Source organism: Fusarium verticillioides, chromosome 3 (assembly GCF_000149555.1).
Source record: "Fusarium verticillioides 7600 chromosome 3, whole genome shotgun sequence".
In the NCBI taxonomy this organism is placed as follows: domain Eukaryota; kingdom Fungi; phylum Ascomycota; class Sordariomycetes; order Hypocreales; family Nectriaceae; genus Fusarium; species Fusarium verticillioides.
The window spans coordinates 575058-592579 of NC_031677.1; the positions used below are offsets into that span (position 1 = coordinate 575058).

The 17522-nt window shown below is 46.6% G+C and overlaps 10 protein-coding genes across 13 annotated transcripts; 5 read left to right on the forward strand and 5 right to left on the reverse strand.

Annotated features, from left to right (window-relative positions):
• Window positions 1-395: 395 nt before the first annotated feature.
• Window positions 396-2087, forward strand: FVEG_12605 (hypothetical protein; the record flags this gene model as incomplete). Its single annotated transcript, XM_018901953.1, has 4 exons — window positions 396-646; window positions 701-1079; window positions 1131-1208; window positions 1260-2087. 4 exons carry the CDS (start codon window positions 396-398, stop codon window positions 2085-2087), a joined length of 1536 nt encoding a protein of 511 aa, XP_018760571.1.
• A 412-nt stretch (window positions 2088-2499) lies between these two features.
• On the reverse strand, window positions 2500-2975 carry FVEG_17309 (hypothetical protein; the record flags this gene model as incomplete). The annotated part of the gene is made up of 2 exons (XM_018906566.1): window positions 2500-2513; window positions 2759-2975. The coding sequence occupies 2 exons, from the start codon at window positions 2973-2975 to the stop codon at window positions 2500-2502; spliced, it is 231 nt and encodes a 76-aa protein (XP_018760570.1).
• A 284-nt stretch (window positions 2976-3259) lies between these two features.
• On the reverse strand, window positions 3260-3700 carry FVEG_17308 (hypothetical protein; the record flags this gene model as incomplete). Its single annotated transcript, XM_018906565.1, has 1 exon — window positions 3260-3700. One exon carries the CDS (start codon window positions 3698-3700, stop codon window positions 3260-3262), a length of 441 nt encoding a protein of 146 aa, XP_018760569.1.
• Window positions 3701-4026: 326 nt separating this feature from the next.
• On the reverse strand, window positions 4027-5524 carry FVEG_17307 (hypothetical protein). The gene is made up of 2 exons (XM_018906564.1): window positions 5372-5524; window positions 4027-5317 (listed from the first exon to the last, which is right to left on the reverse strand). The coding sequence occupies exons 1-2, from the start codon at window positions 5442-5444 to the stop codon at window positions 4194-4196; spliced, it is 1197 nt and encodes a 398-aa protein (XP_018760568.1). The 5' UTR covers window positions 5445-5524; the 3' UTR covers window positions 4027-4193.
• A 503-nt stretch (window positions 5525-6027) lies between these two features.
• On the forward strand, window positions 6028-7182 carry FVEG_12603 (acetoacetate decarboxylase). Its single transcript, XM_018901952.1, has one exon. It carries the CDS (start codon window positions 6292-6294, stop codon window positions 7021-7023), a length of 732 nt encoding a protein of 243 aa, XP_018760567.1. The 5' UTR covers window positions 6028-6291; the 3' UTR covers window positions 7024-7182.
• Window positions 7183-8531: 1349 nt separating this feature from the next.
• FVEG_12602 (hypothetical protein) lies at window positions 8532-9444 on the forward strand. The gene is made up of 3 exons (XM_018901951.1): window positions 8532-8650; window positions 8706-9037; window positions 9092-9444. Exons 1-3 carry the CDS (start codon window positions 8593-8595, stop codon window positions 9119-9121), a joined length of 420 nt encoding a protein of 139 aa, XP_018760566.1. The 5' UTR covers window positions 8532-8592; the 3' UTR covers window positions 9122-9444.
• Window positions 9445-11272: 1828 nt separating this feature from the next.
• Window positions 11273-13457, forward strand: FVEG_12601 (hypothetical protein). 3 transcript variants are annotated; one of them, XM_018901949.1, is made up of 3 exons: window positions 11275-11383; window positions 11455-11685; window positions 11745-13457. In XM_018901949.1, the coding sequence occupies exon 3, from the start codon at window positions 12443-12445 to the stop codon at window positions 13064-13066; it is 624 nt and encodes a 207-aa protein (XP_018760562.1). In that variant the 5' UTR covers window positions 11275-11383; window positions 11455-11685; window positions 11745-12442; the 3' UTR covers window positions 13067-13457. The 3 variants fall into 3 exon arrangements, with proteins under 3 accessions (XP_018760561.1, XP_018760562.1, XP_018760563.1); XM_018901950.1 differs by having other exon boundaries at window positions 11302-11383; window positions 11469-11685; XM_018901948.1 differs by having other exon boundaries at window positions 11273-11685.
• On the reverse strand, window positions 11388-13052 carry FVEG_17306 (hypothetical protein). Of its 2 annotated transcripts, none has more exons than XM_018906563.1 (2): window positions 12136-13052; window positions 11388-12091 (listed from the first exon to the last, which is right to left on the reverse strand). In XM_018906563.1, exon 2 carries the CDS (start codon window positions 12068-12070, stop codon window positions 11756-11758), a length of 315 nt encoding a protein of 104 aa, XP_018760565.1. In that variant the 5' UTR covers window positions 12071-12091; window positions 12136-13052; the 3' UTR covers window positions 11388-11755. The 2 variants fall into 2 exon arrangements, with proteins under 2 accessions (XP_018760565.1, XP_018760564.1); XM_018906562.1 differs by having other exon boundaries at window positions 11388-12650; window positions 12722-12998.
• Window positions 13458-13912: 455 nt separating the features above from the next.
• FVEG_12600 (hypothetical protein) lies at window positions 13913-15452 on the reverse strand (the record flags this gene model as incomplete). The annotated part of the gene is made up of 2 exons (XM_018901947.1): window positions 13913-15353; window positions 15403-15452. 2 exons carry the CDS (start codon window positions 15450-15452, stop codon window positions 13913-13915), a joined length of 1491 nt encoding a protein of 496 aa, XP_018760560.1.
• A 448-nt stretch (window positions 15453-15900) lies between these two features.
• Window positions 15901-17296, forward strand: FVEG_12599 (hypothetical protein). Its single transcript, XM_018901946.1, has 3 exons — window positions 15901-16388; window positions 16435-16658; window positions 16709-17296. The coding sequence occupies exons 1-3, from the start codon at window positions 16103-16105 to the stop codon at window positions 16931-16933; spliced, it is 735 nt and encodes a 244-aa protein (XP_018760559.1). The 5' UTR covers window positions 15901-16102; the 3' UTR covers window positions 16934-17296.
• Window positions 17297-17522: the final 226 nt, after the last annotated feature.

The following is a 17522-nucleotide window of genomic DNA, read 5'->3' on the forward strand; positions in this document are numbered from 1 at the left end:
GAGATTCTAACTAACCGAGAGGGAATAACTCAAGCCAAGTTACGGTATTTGTCCTGCATCTGACGCACAATCCCTGTTAGTCCCCGGATCTGTTCATCATCCGCTCCGATCCTCCGCTCCGATCCCCCGTGGCCCACTCCCCATGTCCGGCCCGATGCTCCAGCCCTGCAGGCAAAACATCACTCAGCTTACTGTGTACTCCACACACATCAGGTCGTGCGTCCATATAACAAAGCACCTCAAATATTCACGAGAATGTTTTTTTGTTTTGCAGATCCACCAGTTTCACGTCGCATGCAGCATGCACGTAGCGTTAACATCCCAGTAAGAAATATCACATTTTATAATCAACAGGTTGGTCCAAAGAGGAAATACTCCCCATTGTCACAACTCCCATGTCGACGACGCCTCAGATGTCGCAATCAGGCTTTCAGGATGATCAGTTGGAGGCTGGTGCACGGGAAGATAATGGGGCTGAGGCTCAAGAGAAACCGTTGTCGACTACTGGAACAATGGTTGATGAGCCTCAGTCCAATCCAAATGTCGTTGATTGGGATGGACCCAATGATCCTGAACATCCACTCAATTGGTCCAAGGCACAGAAGAATTTACACCTTGCTATCGTGAGTCTGTTCACTCTCGCCGCGTAAGCATCTCCTCATCTCAAACCATGTTGAACATGCCACTAAGTATCGAACAGAAATCTGGCTGCGACAATGTTTGCCCCAGGAGCAGCAGAGCTATCCGATGAGTTCAACATCACCAACTCTACAGTCACTGCCATGACAGTCAGTCTCTACGTTCTGGGCTTTGCACTGGGTCCTCTTCTGCTTGCACCTCTCTCAGAATTATACGGACGACTCATCATCTATTACTTTTGCAACTTGGTGTACATGGCCTTCACATTCGGCTGTGCTTTCAGTACAGATGTCGCCATGTTTCTTGTGTTTCGAATCATTGCAGGTTGCGCTGCCTCGGGCCCAATGAGTATCGGTGGAGGCACTGTGGCAGATCTGTTCGTTCAGGAGCAGCGAGGAAAGGCTATGGCTCTTTTTACTGTTGGGCCGCTTCTTGGGCCTGTAAGTTTCTTCACTCGCGGTATGGTATTGTAATGTATAACTTGTTGTCAGGTGATTGGTCCCATCATTGGAGGATTCGTCTCCGAGAACGTTGGATGGCGATGGACATTTCGCATCCTTCTCATTTTGGTGGGTCATAGCTCTCTCCGTGAAGAATTCCATTACTAACAGCTCTTCCAGTCTGGCATCATCGCTGTTGTCGCATTTGCCCTCATGAAGGAAACAAACTACACGATCATCCTGCAAAAGAAAGCTCTTCGAATGCGCAAAGAAACTGGTAACGAGAAACTGGTAGCCAAGTTGAGTAGAGACGAGACTCCGGGTCAAATGCTGGCGCGCGCTATTGTCCGACCACTAAAGCTGCTCATTCTCTCCCCAATCGTTCTACTGGTATCTCTCTATACCGGTATTCTCTTCGGCCTCATATTCCTCCTCTTCACCACCTTCCCCTCTGTCTTCCAGGACGTGTATGGTTTCAACCCAGGGGTCGCTGGACTGGCATATCTTGGTCTTGGAATCGGCATGAGTCTAGGTCTGCTCATGTTCTCTGTCCTCAGTGACAAGCTCCTTGGTCGCAAGAAAGGCAACGAGCATGTCGCCCCCAGGCCAGAGGATCGCCTCATCCTCATGAAATGGCTTGGCCCGATTACTCCCCTTGGTCTTTTCATCTATGGCTGGACAGCAGAGAATGGCGTTCACTGGATCGTCCCTATCATCGGCACATTCATTGTGGGATTCGGATCCCTCTTTGTCGTCATCCCTGGTCAGATCTACCTAGTTGACTCCTTTGGAGCCGAGGCAGCCGCTTCCGCTTTGGCGGCCAACATGTTAGTCCGTTCGCCATTCGGAGCTTTCCTTGACCTTACAGCCGAGCCTTTGTACTCGACTCTCGGACTAGGATGGGGTAACAGCGTGCTTGGGTTTATCTGCCTTGCATTTACTCCTGTTCCGTGGATCTTCTACACTTACGGTGAGAGACTTCGGACTCACTTCCAGGTTGATCTGTGACGCCAATCGCCTTTCAATCAGTCAAGCCACGGCCATAGAGATGAATACCGGGCTGAGATGGCATACAATACACAATAGAGAATGCTCCACAAACAAATAGAACAGGCGACTTACTGTCGTTGGCTTAGTTCAGCTCTTCCGACAGCCACAGGGCGGGTGGTTCGGAATTATCTTCTACTTATATATATGCAAACTTAATAGAATTATACATTACGGGATCAATTATGCGTTGCTCCAACTTGTCGGGTCCGCTTCGCCTCGTATATGGATCTTGAAATTGACTAGTGATAGCTGCCATGAATGAAGCATCTAAGCATACAAGGTCATTGCAAAGCAACCTGCCTCGGCTTTTCTTATTGTACAGTAGGGATTGTGTTTTGACTTAGCAGTTGGTTAGTTAACGCGCTGATCTTTAGTTTCTGTCCTCTATATTATTATAAAGTTAGCAGTACTAGCTTTACTTAAATATATTGTCCTTTAAAGGTTATTGGTCTCTTATATTACACACATAACTACTCTTCAAGTACTTATAGAGTAACTTAGAGATTTATATTAAGTACTGTAATTTCAATGCATTTTTAAAACTAGTATAATAGAATTTAGGTAAGATCCTCCGCATTTAACTGTAACTGCAGCACTCTTCTATTCAGGACTAGGGCAGACAAACAAACGGCCCTCAACCTTGTTCTTCTTTATATCCTCCAAACCCTTTGGTACATCCCAAAAGGGAATCTCTCTCAACTTCGGCACGAGCTTTGCAGAGCTGATTAACTTCAATACCTCCATCAACTCCTCTTTCGACGCGCCAAACGAGCCCCTCAAACTGATACTCTTCGTAACCAACAACAGTGACGACACCTCCACACCCTGTCCATTCAGGCCAACCATTGCAATAGTGCCACCCTTCTTGATAGCGGCTATTCCCGCAGAAATTGTTGCTGTGGTGCCAACAAAGTCGATGACGGCATCGAATGAAACATCGGAAAATTTGGCGAGACTGGAAGCGCACGCGACCGCTCCCAAGCTTTTCGCATCGTCATATTTATCTTCGTTGATATCAATTCCATAGACCTTGGCGCCTTGCAGTACAGATATCGCGACTGCGTTGAGGCCGAGGCCGCCGATTCCAATGATTGCGACAGTTGTTGACTCCTTGACCCCAGCCGTCACAACTACAGCGTGATATGCCGTGGAGATAGAATCCGTGGCAACAGCTGCTTGAGGGAAGGACACTCCTCTGGAATCTTGACCAGGTGTTCATAATGAGCTATCGCAAATTCGCTATAGCCGCCATCGTAACCGAGCCCAATTGTCGTGGATCGTGTTGCCTTCTCAACAGGATGAGCTACTAAGGCGACTACCACGCGGTCGCCTATTTGAACTGGTGATGGCTCTGATCCGAGCTTGACGACAGTCCCGGCTACTTCGTGCCCAAGAGTAATTGGAAGATATCCCAGCATAGAGATACCGTGTCCATCAACGTAATGGGCGTCGGTATGACAAAGGCCGGCTGCTTTGACTGAGATGAGGGCCTGGCCCTGTTTTGGCGTGGGGATGGGGAGTGTTTGAAGCGCAAATGGAGATTCTGGGCCGCCGTATTGGAATGCTTGCATGATGTGAGATCTTGTTGTAGTCAGATATGTGATGGTGTTTACAAACACGGCAAAAGGACACTGGATATCGTGCTTAAATATACCTTGGCCTTGAAAAACTGGGTTTATTCACTATAGTCAAGATGCATTTTAACAACTTGGTTTATGGCGCCATCTCTTTAGCCCAAATAGTCAACAGATTATACACGTGAAGAATTCGGGCCGAAGAACTCTTTCGATTTCTCCAGGCCGTTCAAGCTTCAGTAATGAATACTACTCACGTTTCAATACCTCGGCTGCTCTACGTGACAGTATATGCATATCGCGTGACACGCTTTTGGCACTAATGCAGGCAACGTTGATCGCAGGTCTTAGCGGTGTCATGATCAATTCAATAACATTTACTTGCCTCAGCAAAGTAGTCGTACTCGCTAAAGAACAATAGTCATGATGTGTTTCTCATCTACTCATTCTCTCCCAATGCATATTAAAATGAGCTTGTACTCGCTCTCTATTACACACTCGACCTAGCACCCATAGACCACCACCGCTCACTTATCTTCCATTCGTCCCCGTCTCTTCCGTCAGTGAGATGCTCCCACTTATCCAGAAACCAGGGCGCTGCCTCCCAGTTCTGAGCGTCCCAAGGCGCCGCGGAGGGCAAAAAGGTCCCGTTTGCAAAGCCCCAGCATCGAAGACCGTCGTTGAGTAAGTCAAGACAGAAATCCTCCCTGTCTATCAACGGGGGAGTTGAGTTTAGTGCGGTGATGGCTTTGGAGCGAAAGTTTGGCCATGGGATGAGATCCAGTGTCGGGTGGTGAGCCATGGTTAGCTGTTCCTCTGTGGGCACAAGATCAGATTGTATGTTCTTCAAGTAATCCTTTAGTATCAGACGCATTTGAGCTGCCTGCTCGGTAGTTTCTTCGACGTCATTTAGAAGTTCTTGTTGTATGAGCTTCTCTCTCAGGCAAGGAAATGGTGATTTGGATTCAAAAGATATGAGGTCGTGCCATGGGATCCCCAGATGTCGTGCATTCATGGAAACAGCCGACACAAACGAAACTCGGCAGAGCAGAATGTAGTCTTTGGGCTGGAAGTGACTTAATGGGGACGTTACTATCTCGTGAATCCTGGAATTATGTCCCGACGGTATGTTTAATTTTCCTAGAACACTAATACCGGCTTTCGTTGCGGCTCTAAGATCAAAGCTGCCTAGACTTTGTTGAATGTCATGAATCCATTGGCTCATCGGAAGATGCATGGCGTTATCGTAAAGTGAGGGGCTCACGAGATATCCTAGGAAGATGAGCCCATATTTGATGATATCCCGGATACCAAAGAGTTCTTTTGTCATTAGTAAGAAAAAGGCTCGACGTTCCCTTTCTGGGCAGGAATCGATGCAGGAGAAGAAGTCGGAAGCCTTAAATGCTGTTGCGGTTTCTGAACTGTGACATGCCGCATCGAGGATAGTAGGCCAGATGGCTTTTGCCGACTGACTTGGTCCAGCCGCTCGGTCTTGATGGTTCTGCTGCGCCGCTGCTACGCTATGGATGCATGAGACATCCATGGTAGATGGAAGAATGATGCTAGAGATAGCTAGATTCTCCAGCATGAGTCTCCTATTTCTTTGCCGCGTGCCTGTTGTTCAGGCCATTAGCCGCGTACACGAGACTTTCATGTATAACAACATACGATAGTTCCGCTGCGACAAAGCATTCTGCCGTCGCCGGTGCTGTGAGGTCTTATCTAAAGGATGCCGCGCCATTTTTGTCAATTGAGAAAGGCTTTATGCATCAAGTGGAAGTTGGACCACGTTGATTGAAGCAGGAAGAAAAAAATTTATCGGGACACTCGGGAGAGAGATGCATGGCGTGATGAGAGGGGTTATCACGAGCGACACTGTACAATACATCCGATCACCCTGCAACCTTCAAAACAAACTTCATGTAAGCTTTTTGTTGCTAATTTTGTGTTTTGGATATGTCACAGGCAGTAGATATAACTTCTGTGAAGTAATTTAGGTTAGCCTTTGTGTTGACGTGTCTTTGAACACCAAGAGCACTATATATTTCGCATTATGTCTTGTATATATGCAACGCCGTTCAGTAATTTCAACCGAGGCATACACACTTCAGAATCATCTAATACGATAACTACTTGGATCAGTCGTCTCAAGACCCGGCGTCTTAAATGCCGTGCATTGCCATCTGGCGTATTCGTTGATCGTGACAGATAAAGAAGCAAGTGGGCTCGTCGTGGTGGTGTGACTTTCGCGAGCCGAGGTACACATGCCCCAGACAGTACGGACTTATGATGGGTTGATAAGTCTCATGAGGACTTCCCGATCAGCCTACCCTGAAAATGCTTAGCCTCTGCAGGCAACGTCAGCAAATCACGAGCTCAATAAGGTGAGGTATGCGGGCAACGCAATGGCATCGACGTGTGTACTGCAGGTTTGCCGAAGAAGACATGACATACCAGTAGAGCAAGCCGTTTATTTAAGTCAACCTCATAATCCAATTTTGAGAACTTGGGGATTTTGATATACAAGCTTCACGCATCTACATTGACATTCCCAACCGCCTCTGAAACTGCATAAGCCCACCGCAATCATGCCTCAGGGAACATTACCTTTGAATGGCGAATCAATGCCAACATTCATGCCAGCATACTCAAGAGCAAGAGGAATCTTTACCAATACTACTGCAGTCGGCATCTCGTATCGCGTTGCCGCATCTCAGGTCGCCCATCTTGTCCCAGATATTCTCGAACTGGAGGAAGAGCCACTGATGACCTCTCTGTTTCTCAGCTACGGAATGAGCCCTGTTGGGTCCTACACTGAATATGCTCATCAGGTAGAGGTTACCTACAAGGGCAAGAAGTTTCACTATAACCTTCTGTTCATTCTTGACAACGACGCCGCCATTTTCGCTGGTCGCGAGCTCCTTGGCTTTCCCAAGGTACTTGGAAAGAGTGTTATTCAAGAGTTTACAGGTACCCGGCTTGTCACCGGCAGCACGGAGAGGCCTGTTGGAAGAAAGATGGTCGAGTTTGAGTTCGTTCCTGAGAAAATGGTCACCAACGCGCCCCTACAAGATAGGTGGATGCTCAATCTGCGCAGTATCCCATCGCCTCAAGTTGGTCAGCCCCCATCTGTTCAAGAATTCCTCCCTGTTGGTCTGGGGATGAAGTGCGATGAGGTTTGGACGGGAATCGGTTGTGTTCACTTTCCGAGGAAATCAATGTCTGATCCTTGGGTTAACTTGGACATATTGAGATATGAGGGGAGCTTTATGGCAAGAAACGCGACCGCTGAGCTGCTTGTTCGACAACCTTCTCAGTAATTAGTGTGTTATCAACGACCTTGAAGGCTATGTATTAAGGTGTTTTAAAGCTCCTATCCCTAATCTTAGCAATAAATCTATATATTTCTATTCTTAAATGACTTATTTACCTCGAAGCCTTTTTTCAGAACTTAGGGTAATTAATCCTAGAGCGGCTTTCTTCTGCTTGTTTTCCGTGTTCTCTTAAAGATAGACATAAGCGGGTCGATATTGTTTTATATTCTGGTACGGTCTTTTCAGCCGCGGATAACATTTCATAAATTGTTACCCGATTAGTTAGATAAGTATTAGCCCATTCTAGATACAGATGCCCGGCATTTCTCAGTATCGGAAGATAAGAGAGCATTAGTAGGAAATTTAAGTTCTTTGTTCTTTCTATAAAGAAGTATTTAAGAATTACTATAGGAAATATCAAGGCTTTAGTTATTAGTTATATATAAACTATGTTGAGTTTGATAAATCCGTTTAATTCAGCCTTTGTCCTCTATAAATATTGCCAGATGACAGACAGCACACACCGGCGTTGACGGCTGGATCAGAGATAGATACTGAGCACAGTTCATCCACCTCAATCACCTCGTCTTCAAAATCAGGGTCCGGACTATCACAAGGAGCGATGGCAGTTGTAACCGCTGACGCCATTATTAGTGGTCTCTTGATTCTCGGTGGTATCGGATCGCTTGTCTGGCGGCGATTTGGGAAAGGCAGGAAGAATGTCAAGGGAACAGAGGAGGCTCAGGATCGACAGCATCAGTTTCATCCCTTGGAAACCAAAGTTGAGCTTCCGAGTGACATTACCACTCACCCTTAGAATATGCAACGAGCTATCTGGGATTACACAAAGGACCTTGACTTGGGAAGGAAAAGGAAGGAGCGATGTGAAGGCTCTCCTTACTTATCAATCTACGTAAACTTGCGATATGGCAATATAAAGGCTCTTGAACTTGTTTGAAGCAGTAATCTGACTACAAGCAAGATCAGGCTCAACTTGAGATCCCTGTATTCTGAGACATATAATTCAGACCCTGTGCTACTAATCCATCTGCTGAAGCATGGTCGCTGAACCAGCCGGATATCCAGATGAGGCCCGCTGCCGTAGGCAACTATTATACTTTCGAAGGATCTTACACTAATCCTCTCACAAGTCGGCAAATATTGACTTTCCTTCCTAGCAGAAAATCTGCAAAACTTGGCCCACTGAGTTATCTTTGAGGATACCTGATTGGTGAGTTCGCCATTGAGTCGGATTTACAAGTATTGTGTTCCGTAAAGCCGAAGGATTTCTAGAGTTTGTAGGATCTATCAGCGGAATGCACTGCTGCGGTGGACCATTGATGTTTTCCAAAGTTTGCTACTTCTGTACCTTGGCTTTGAGATGATACGTATACATTAATCAGACGGCACCAAGGGAGGAGTTGAGCCCTGGTTAAGTATGAGGGACTGCATACATGCGAAGTACGATATCTATATAAAGGGCTGGCGCATCACTACTGTTTGTGACTCAGAACAAGCAACCCAATATCCAACTTATTTGACTTCCGGGATACTCTACAAGCATCGAAAGGCACAATGCTCTTGTCTCTTGCCGTTATCAGCGGCCTAGCCGCCCTCTCTCAAGGCTACGTTTGTACGTTACTATATCCTTAACAACAGATAAATCTTGCTTACTAATACTACAATAGTGACGGCCTACAAGAACGTCGACGACTGCAAAGCAGAGGGCGACACTAACTACCGCATTTATGAAGGCGACTTCGACGGATGCCAAAGGTTCGGCGGCCAATCGGGCTCGACCTGTACCGAGTACTCCAATGGCGGCACCATCGGGCCCAACGCTTGTTCAAGCGACGTCTGGGAGGTGCACTCTGTTGCTCTTGACGGAAAGACACAGATTAGTGGCGCCCAGCTTTGTTACACGTGTACTTACTACACTGACGAGCATTGTGGTTCTCTTAACCAGAGTCCTCAGTGGTACTGTGACGGCTGGGAGGCGGGTCCAAAGTCCTTCCGATGTGTGAGTCATCCCAGGGTATACATTAAGAGATGCAAAAGCTGACAAGAGACAAAGCAACTCGCTCAATCTCCTAGTGACTGCTAGAGGAAAACTCAGCTTGAGGAAGCTGTCGGTACGCTTATCATGAAGACATAGGAGCGTGATAGTCGATCTTGTGAGGGCTTCTATGTGCATTTCCTGTGTGATTTATGGCTGGTGGGGACCGAAAGACTGCACTGACAGGATACCTGTTCGAGTCTAGTCCAAGCCCTTGGAGGAGGGCGGCATCTAAATTTCTTTTCGTCACTATCAACTGGTTTAAGTGCTGTGGCATAGTCACTAGCGCCTACAACTGTGATAATTTTACTCTACGTATAGGAGCATCTCTAGATTATAGGAACTCCAATTACATTAACTTCAAAACTGTGTGCTAAGAGTCTTAAAGTCACAAATTAAATTACTATTATGGAAACTCCAAGCAACATTTAGCTTTTACCCCTAGTTCTGAACCGCCAAAATTTATGGCGTACAGCGATTGGCTTCTGATTTGGGGCTTCCAGCGCTGGTAAATTCTCTCTTTCCTTCTTCAAAAGATGCCTTTGTCTATCTTTGGGCTCCATGACTACTGTTGGCATAGTTGTAGTATAGACCTCCGTCACCCTCTCCTGCGCCGAGCTTATCGCGCTTTCTTGGGCCTTGAGAATGGTACTATATTAGTATCAAGGGTTTTGAAGTTGACCAATAGAGACCAATTTACCTCACGATGCAGTTTGTTGACTGCAAGCTAAGCGGAATCTGCTATCTTTTCAAACGCCAATATATCCCTGGATATTGAGGCAGATGGCTGTGAGAAATAAATATCAGACTCCACAGGATTTGCTGCAGGAATCGTTGATCTCGGTGCAGAGCTCAGAGCGAGTAGTGGTTCGGTTTGGCGTGGTGCGGATTGCCATTGTTGAGAAGGGCGCAATTTGAGCCTCTCACTATATAAATCGATGCCTCTGATAAATGTAGCTAAAGAGCTAAAAGATTGAACTTTGTGTAGAGCTGGGGTAAATATATCTTGTGAGATTCGCATGTGAAGCAATGACCATTCAAACAGGATGTAAAATGTCAGGCGCAGCTCGACAGTAAGCTCAAGTAGTTCCTGTATCGTGTTAGGTATTCCTTGCTTCTTTACTCTTCAACGGGAGGATATATGTCGAACTTACAGTTACATCTTTCGATTCTCGTGTCCGCTGATCGGTTGTGCGGTTAGGAGGGTAGGATTCGGCCCGTAACCTGATTTCTCTATCCCCTCCTTGAGGAATACAAGTGCGCAAAGGAACATTGCAGACAAAATGATAGCTTTGAGAAAGATACCAGAGAGTAGCAGTATAGATAACAACGTGATTAGGAGTGGGATGTCATAAATGAAGTCGAATCTTGTAAAATCCTTCTTATGTAGGGCCCCTCCATTGCCTAGCGAAGGTTAGATCATTGAACAAGATATCAACCAAAGGTACCTACTATCGTAGCGACGTGTTTTAATTTCTGCTTCGGCATCTTCTAACCTTTTAGTTAAGCGGATATCCAATTTTGTATTATCCGCTATCCATCGCAGTCAGCAATTAGCCAACTCGGATTTTTAAGGTGACAAATATACTTACTGATCAACGATCAAGGAACCGCTCAGAGCTCGCAGTATAGCTCCTCTGTGCACTATGCCGCTATGACTGGTTCCGCAGAGATTCTATATCTCTTGAAGAGCAGTGGAGCTGAAATGACAGGCTTGGACTTCCGGAAACGGGCACCGCTGTCGTATGCTGTTGAGCATGAGCATGTCCAGGCTGTTTCGTTCTTAGCGAAGCAGGCGCCTTCATATCAAAGCGCTTCTAGCAAGGACGCTGTAACTTTTCATCTCGGCTCGGGTCATAGAGAGCATATGAAAGGCTGGAAAGTCATGAATGGTGAAGTAAGGAACATTCTTAAACAGATAGGGATTTAAAGTGCCGCTTGGAAGGTAGCAAGATTTCTTAAGATACAAAATAATACATATGGATTATTCTGAGGCCCTCCAACAAGCAGTATTTCTCTTGGTCTTCTCGTATATTTTAAAACAGTTGACAGCTGTTGATATGCGGCTTTTGTTGGTCCTTTTACCCTGCCCACTGTGGAGACTTGGACATGCCACTTCCACAACAGGGCAAGAGTATTACAGTGCCACAGTTATTAATTGGTCTGGCAATTTCCGCCCTATAGATTCTTTCCTTATTACAGACTTGTGACTCGGTTAATCCAGATGATTTCTCTGTTCCAACGCGGCACAGGCGCAAAACCCTTGCTGATATCATGACGATTGACCGAGAGTTGATACTTTCGCCGAATGTGAGCATCAATCATAGCGTTCTCCCTGCAACCAACATACAGATAAAATAACGTTTTATGTAATTGACCAGCCCTTTTATGGCAGTTGCCTTCATGGCTAGCAGTGCTGTAAGCTTCATCAGTGATCTGGTCAAAGAGGCACAGTCAAGGCATCATGTGATGATGACTCTTCTTGATCTATAAGTACTTGTTGATGGACATGAACTTTCCAAACGTCACTACAGTTTCCCAACCACTTTAGAGCCTTTGGCATTACAGAATCATTGGCCGGACTTGCCATCAAGCTATCAAAATGAAGCTGAGTACGACTATGACTTCTCTATGATACAGAAGTACCCAAACACTGACTGATGTGCTATAGTCCCATCCCTCTTAACCACTTTGCTCGGCGGTAGCATGGCGAACGCCAAATACACCGTTGAAATCCCAAAAGATGCTGTCTGGGTCACCAACTGGGACGAGCTGAAAGCTGCCCCTCGATTCGCAGGAGTTCTCCTCCCCAAGTATGGAGGCTTTGTCATTGAAGTCGATGAGAGGATTGTCTTGGCTACGGATGAACAAATGAGCAAGGAAGTGCTCAACTTGCTCATGGATTTGGAGAAAAAAGACCCGCAGCCTGATGACAAGCAGACTACTCCTAGCAAGAGAGATGTGGAAATTCGAGGTTATGCAAATAGATGTTCTCATCCTCCTTGCTTTGGCCCAGGGCTTTGCTCTCAGTACTCTCATTGTCATGTGTGTGCTGGACTTACTGGAGCAGTTTTCAAGAGGGGCAGGTGTATTTGAGCCTGGCATTAACAGTCAACTTGGTTGCTAGTCAATGGGGGCAGCAAAACCTTGCGGCGTTGGCTGCACAAGGAACCTTTTTTGGGATGATTTGATTAGAAATAGGCAGATTCAGGACTTTGAAGAGGGGCCTTTTGAGAATGGTTTACGCTAGTAAAAATCATTACGTTTAGATCGAGCCATGTTCTTCCTGTTGTTGGTTGGGTGACTGTTGGTTGGTCTTACAGCAGGGATTAGAAGACAGTCATCACATGTCTAACTGAATGATGCAGCATGGCTCTTATGATTGATAAGAGCAACGCCATCAGATTTGCCGAGATTTATGGCTCAAGGTCAAGACGGCTTTCCCTTTCAACTTTCTATCCCTACATCAAAATATTGCAGACGATGTCTCAATCCAATACAGAGATTCACGAATCAATCGATCCTGAAGCAACATGCTGCAGCAGCGAAGGCTGCATCGCCTACAAAGACCTTTCACCTGATCAAAAAGAAATAAGCGACATTCTGCGCAACATGGATCGCGATCCTGATCTATTGGGTCTTGCAGACCTCGGCAGAGACGGAGTTTTCCGCTTCCTCGACGCTGATCGCAACATTCACTACGCCGTTCCTCTACGACCTGCACTTGTCAAAGCCCTTATTGATCGTTTACCCTACGATCCGGAAGTTGAGGCATTTTGGCGTGGCGTGGATGGGACGAAAGTGCCTGAAGAACAGTGGTATAACCCGCCTGAAGGAATACTTCCTCCGCCTTTGACGGAGGAGGAGAGGAGGGAAGAAAGGAAGATTATGGAGAAGAATAGAGATAAGATTGATAAGGTTAGGGAGGATTTGAAGAAGGGGATTCATCGGGAGCGTCTTGTATTTATAGAATCGGATAACAAGCTCGAGTAACTTTCGGGTCTCAACATCAGACGACCTGGTCTGAGCTGGAACTGAGTGCGCTATTTTTAGTTGACCCCACTGCACCAAGCCTCTCATTTACGCCTTGACTTGGAATTGATCTTGGTACAAACACTAGAGCTTAGTCTTGCGAGTCATGTCCATGAGATTTTAGCATGTTTGTCTCAAGCTAAGTAGATATCGGAGGGAGATTCCGTCGATAATAGTCAAGGAAGTTGATAGCAATGAGAATACGAGGCGCCTGTGGATCGCGATCATACGTGTTGTTGTGCCCTGCTGCACTAAACCCAGTGAGGACAGGGCTGCTCTTCTGTCGGATTTGGCGGGTCGGCCAGGTCGGTAACTGAAGATGGTCCAGGGTATTTTCGTGATAGCGCTCACGATTTTGCTCTGCATCTATTCTTTGACCTTACGCATGGCTCATTGAGATTTTCTAAATCGAAATATAGATATACGATAATCATGGCGTAGCATTTGGAGTATTATCGAACTTGCCTAAATTTTAATTTTCCGTAAGGGATGAAAATGTGCTTTTTAATTCTCGGACTCTGACACCGTTAATAAAGACATCATACATGTGTCTTCGCAGGCTGAAAATTAAAGACTACCTCAAAGCAGCATGTTCAGTTTAATATAAGCTTGAGATCAAGTAATAACTAACGAGAGTAATTCGTTTATAGGAAAGTCCTAAGAAGCCCATCTGGGCTAGATGGAGGCATGGTGTTTATGACATTCTAAGCTGGCATTTATAATGTGGTATCTTGATTCCGGCAAACATAATATCTATATCTAAAACTCGGACAAATTGCGACGCGCCATAATTCATGAACTTGACTCTCAAGCACCCAAATACAACAACCAAGCTCGCATGTTCTCCACCAACCTCTGAGCATCCTCATGAATTTCCGGCAAGTCCTGCCAAGACACCTCAATCGACAAATCCCCATCCTTCACTGAGACCATACTGATCTGAATCGCCGGCCCAACAACATTTCCACTCAGTGAAAACCTCGCCCTCCCCACCACAAAGCCATCATCCTCAGTCTTGCCATCAATAACACCAAGATTCGTAACCTCCCATGATAAGTCTCGAGGTCTTCTCTCCAATGACTTGAGATAGTCATGCCAGTCAGACACCACCTTCATCAAGCCGACGATATTATCGTCTACACCACTGTCGAGGCGCTTTTCGATATCTCTGCGGATTTGCTGTGCTGCTTTCCAGATCGTGGGCTCTAGATCTTCGATGGGTTGGGCAGGCCAGTTGTTAATACGTGCTTGGGCTCGCATGTCGCTGACGATTTCGTGGTCGAAAAGATGGGTGAGGGACGCAGTGCAGTTCTGAATACTATTATCGAGATCAAGAGAGGCGTACTTTGATGGCCGAAGTTCCTTGCGTAAGAACTTTCGATGATCCATTGCTGTTGCGACTTGGAAGGCATCAGTATTACCCTCATTGATACCAACGGATAGGCAAGCCAGGACAATTCCGTGGATAAGGCCTGTAAGTGTCGTATCATTCTCTCGACATTGGCTCAGAAGCTTCTTCAAGGTAAGAGCATTAATATCAATGGCCTTGAAACGTGTGACGTAAGGGTCAGCCTGGATAGGCGCCCAGAGAGCTTTTGACTCTTCTGAGTGGAAGCAAGAAGGACAAAGACCATGCCAGATCTCTGAACAGGCATACCCCAAGCTCAAGTTATGCTTGGCGAGTTTCTCCTGTGGTTGGGGAAAGTTGTCCTTGCATATAGAAGTTGTCATGACTCGAGATCCTCTTCGAAGTAGTGATGAAGAAACGGGGTAATTGAGGCTTTGGAGTAGTGTTTGGTGAAAGATCTTGGCGCCCATGCCATCATGGTTAGCGTGGCTCCAGATATACATCACATCAACAAAGTTGTCTGTCCTCGTTCGCATCAGACATATTCTCCACCCCGGCCTCGTCTCAATACTCTCAAACTTGGCGTCGAGCTGATACTCCAGATTCGCTTCAAACGCCCTCTCATAGTCCTTCGAGTTCGGCCGGACATCCCAAGATACATGGTCTGCGAGATCAAGCGACGGGAGCGACACCCAAGCAGGCTTTTTCGTAGCCTCACCGACGAGGCCGACTTGTAGCAAGGGAAACTGGAGGACCGTTTGGGCGATCGCTTGGTCGAAGCGTCGGAGGACTCGGTCATGGTTGATGAAGCCGTGGAGAGATAGCGGGAGTGTGTAGCGGCAAGTGAGGGCTGTACTGCAGTAGTAGTCGAGATTATGTAGAGCTGATTCGCACATCTCGCTAGGCTTATCAGCGCGGTTCACTAGCACGGTATGTTCGGAATACTCACATCTGGCCGAGACGCCTAATTAAAGACTTTGGATTTGGACTTGATGGCATATTTGCTTGCTGACTAAATTGTTGTGATCTACATTTGAAAAGTAAGCTTGTTAAAACACTTTTATACCGAAAATACCGTCAAGTTCTAAGCCTCAATATGACACTATTCCCAAACGCCCTCGGCCCGCGGACTCGAAATTCGTCACCGTCTCGCGTTTAATCGGAGCTCGGACTCGCTCAACCTCGTTTACCCCTGCCAAAATTCACTAGCATAATGGACTATCATTACGCAATATTCTAGTCGCTTTATCTTAGTGGGCCCCTCTGACTCGGCAGTTATAGAACTTTCTGCTCGACGTCGCCCTGACAAAGACTAAAGGCTCTTTTGCCCTCTGAAACAGGGTAGCAGAAAGCTTAAACAGCCCCGAGCATCCGGGATTAATTGGTGACAACGATGCTATAGAGACATTCTTCCGGAGAATCCACCAAGTTAGACCGGGGGATTTGAAAAGGGTCCTGTCCCATCGTGAAAAATATCTGAATCAACTTATTACCGTAAACTTTCGATCCGACTTTTTTTAAATTCTACTTTATCGTCTTCTTGATCATACGATCTCCTCGCTTCCCCATAGTCGCGTGTTTGTTAGTTTTATTTTTTTGTTTCAACGGGCAGATAACCCGATCCAGTTACTAGCTTTGACGCGTCGGCCATGAATAGCACGGAGAGGACAGCTTACGTGGTGCAGTTCCTACAACATGAGGTGTCGAAGCTTCACACGCGAGAAACGTGCTGGCATCAATCTGGCGTCGGCGGTCTCCTAGCGCTATTGCGTGCGAATCTCTCGGAGTCGAAGTCGTGGAACAGCAGCTATGTCTCTGGGGGACCGTATACGTTTAACGCGACGGGGAATTTGTTCACTGTTGATCTTGCGACGAAGCATTTTGATGTGAATACTGTTGATCAAGATACATTTATCACGTTGACGTATGTCCATGGTATGTTTTACTCCCTAGGTGATTTGAGCTATGTTGACGATTACAGCGTTATGCATGATCATTGCATTCTTCTTGGTGTATCCTATTATTCTGCTCATGGAGTCAAGTACAGTGCTGTGTGATCTGATCAATAAACCTGTCGCAAAGCATACTGTTCGGAAATGGGAGTCTGTACTCCGAGCCTTTGTCTTTACGCCCCTCGTCATCGCTGGACTAGTGGCGGGAATCATCGCAATGGGCTCATCGGATCATTTCAGAACTGAACACGGGGTATGAATACCAAGATCAGATTGGGGAACGGCTAACTAACGCGAAAACAGGTCATTGGGCTCGTCACTGTAGTGTTTGCAGGCTTCGCATCGCTACTGTACTTCTTCGACTTCTTCTTTGGCTCAAGAATGGCTCGAACAATCATGGGGATGCGCTGGCGTCAAAACCTCAAATACTTCGACATGTTCGTCTGCCAAGTCATCCTCATGCTCTCCGGCTTCGTCCTAACCGACGGTTTCGACGACCTCTCCGTCATGGGCCTATGCTACATCTAGATCTCGCTCGCATGGGCAGTATCTATCGGCATGATAGCAGCGTTTGTCTGGAACAGTGCCATGGTCTTGATGACAGCTCAGTGGTTCCTGGTCCGTCGAGCACGACCCAACGGAGGCGTCGCCAACACTAACAACAGAATGTGGAGGCTCGTGCGCTTCCGCCGCCGTCGTCGCGAACCATCACCAGAGCCTACTACGCAGGCATACGAGATGGGCTCGTCATCAGAAACGTCTGAAACTTGCGGTCGGGGAACGGACTGAAGCTGGGGCTGTGCTGTGATACTTATGGATGCCAAGCGTTCCAGGATAGATAGAGTTTGTTACATTTTCAGTTTAGTTCAATGATGAGATTTTTTAACGACATTTTTCGCTCCGGGCATCAAGGACGCCGTGAAGAACCCTTCGGTCCCTTCCCGTATCACAATTATCCCCAGCGGAGCCCTTGTTGTCCGGGGCTGTCACTGTAAAACGCAAGGCTGAGATGCTGGGCCCAGACTCTGCTGCCAAGTTCCTGACGGGCAGAAGCCACTCAAAACACGTAGACTGTTTTTTCGGATAAGCCTGACATAATTGTTCTCTCTGATTCGCC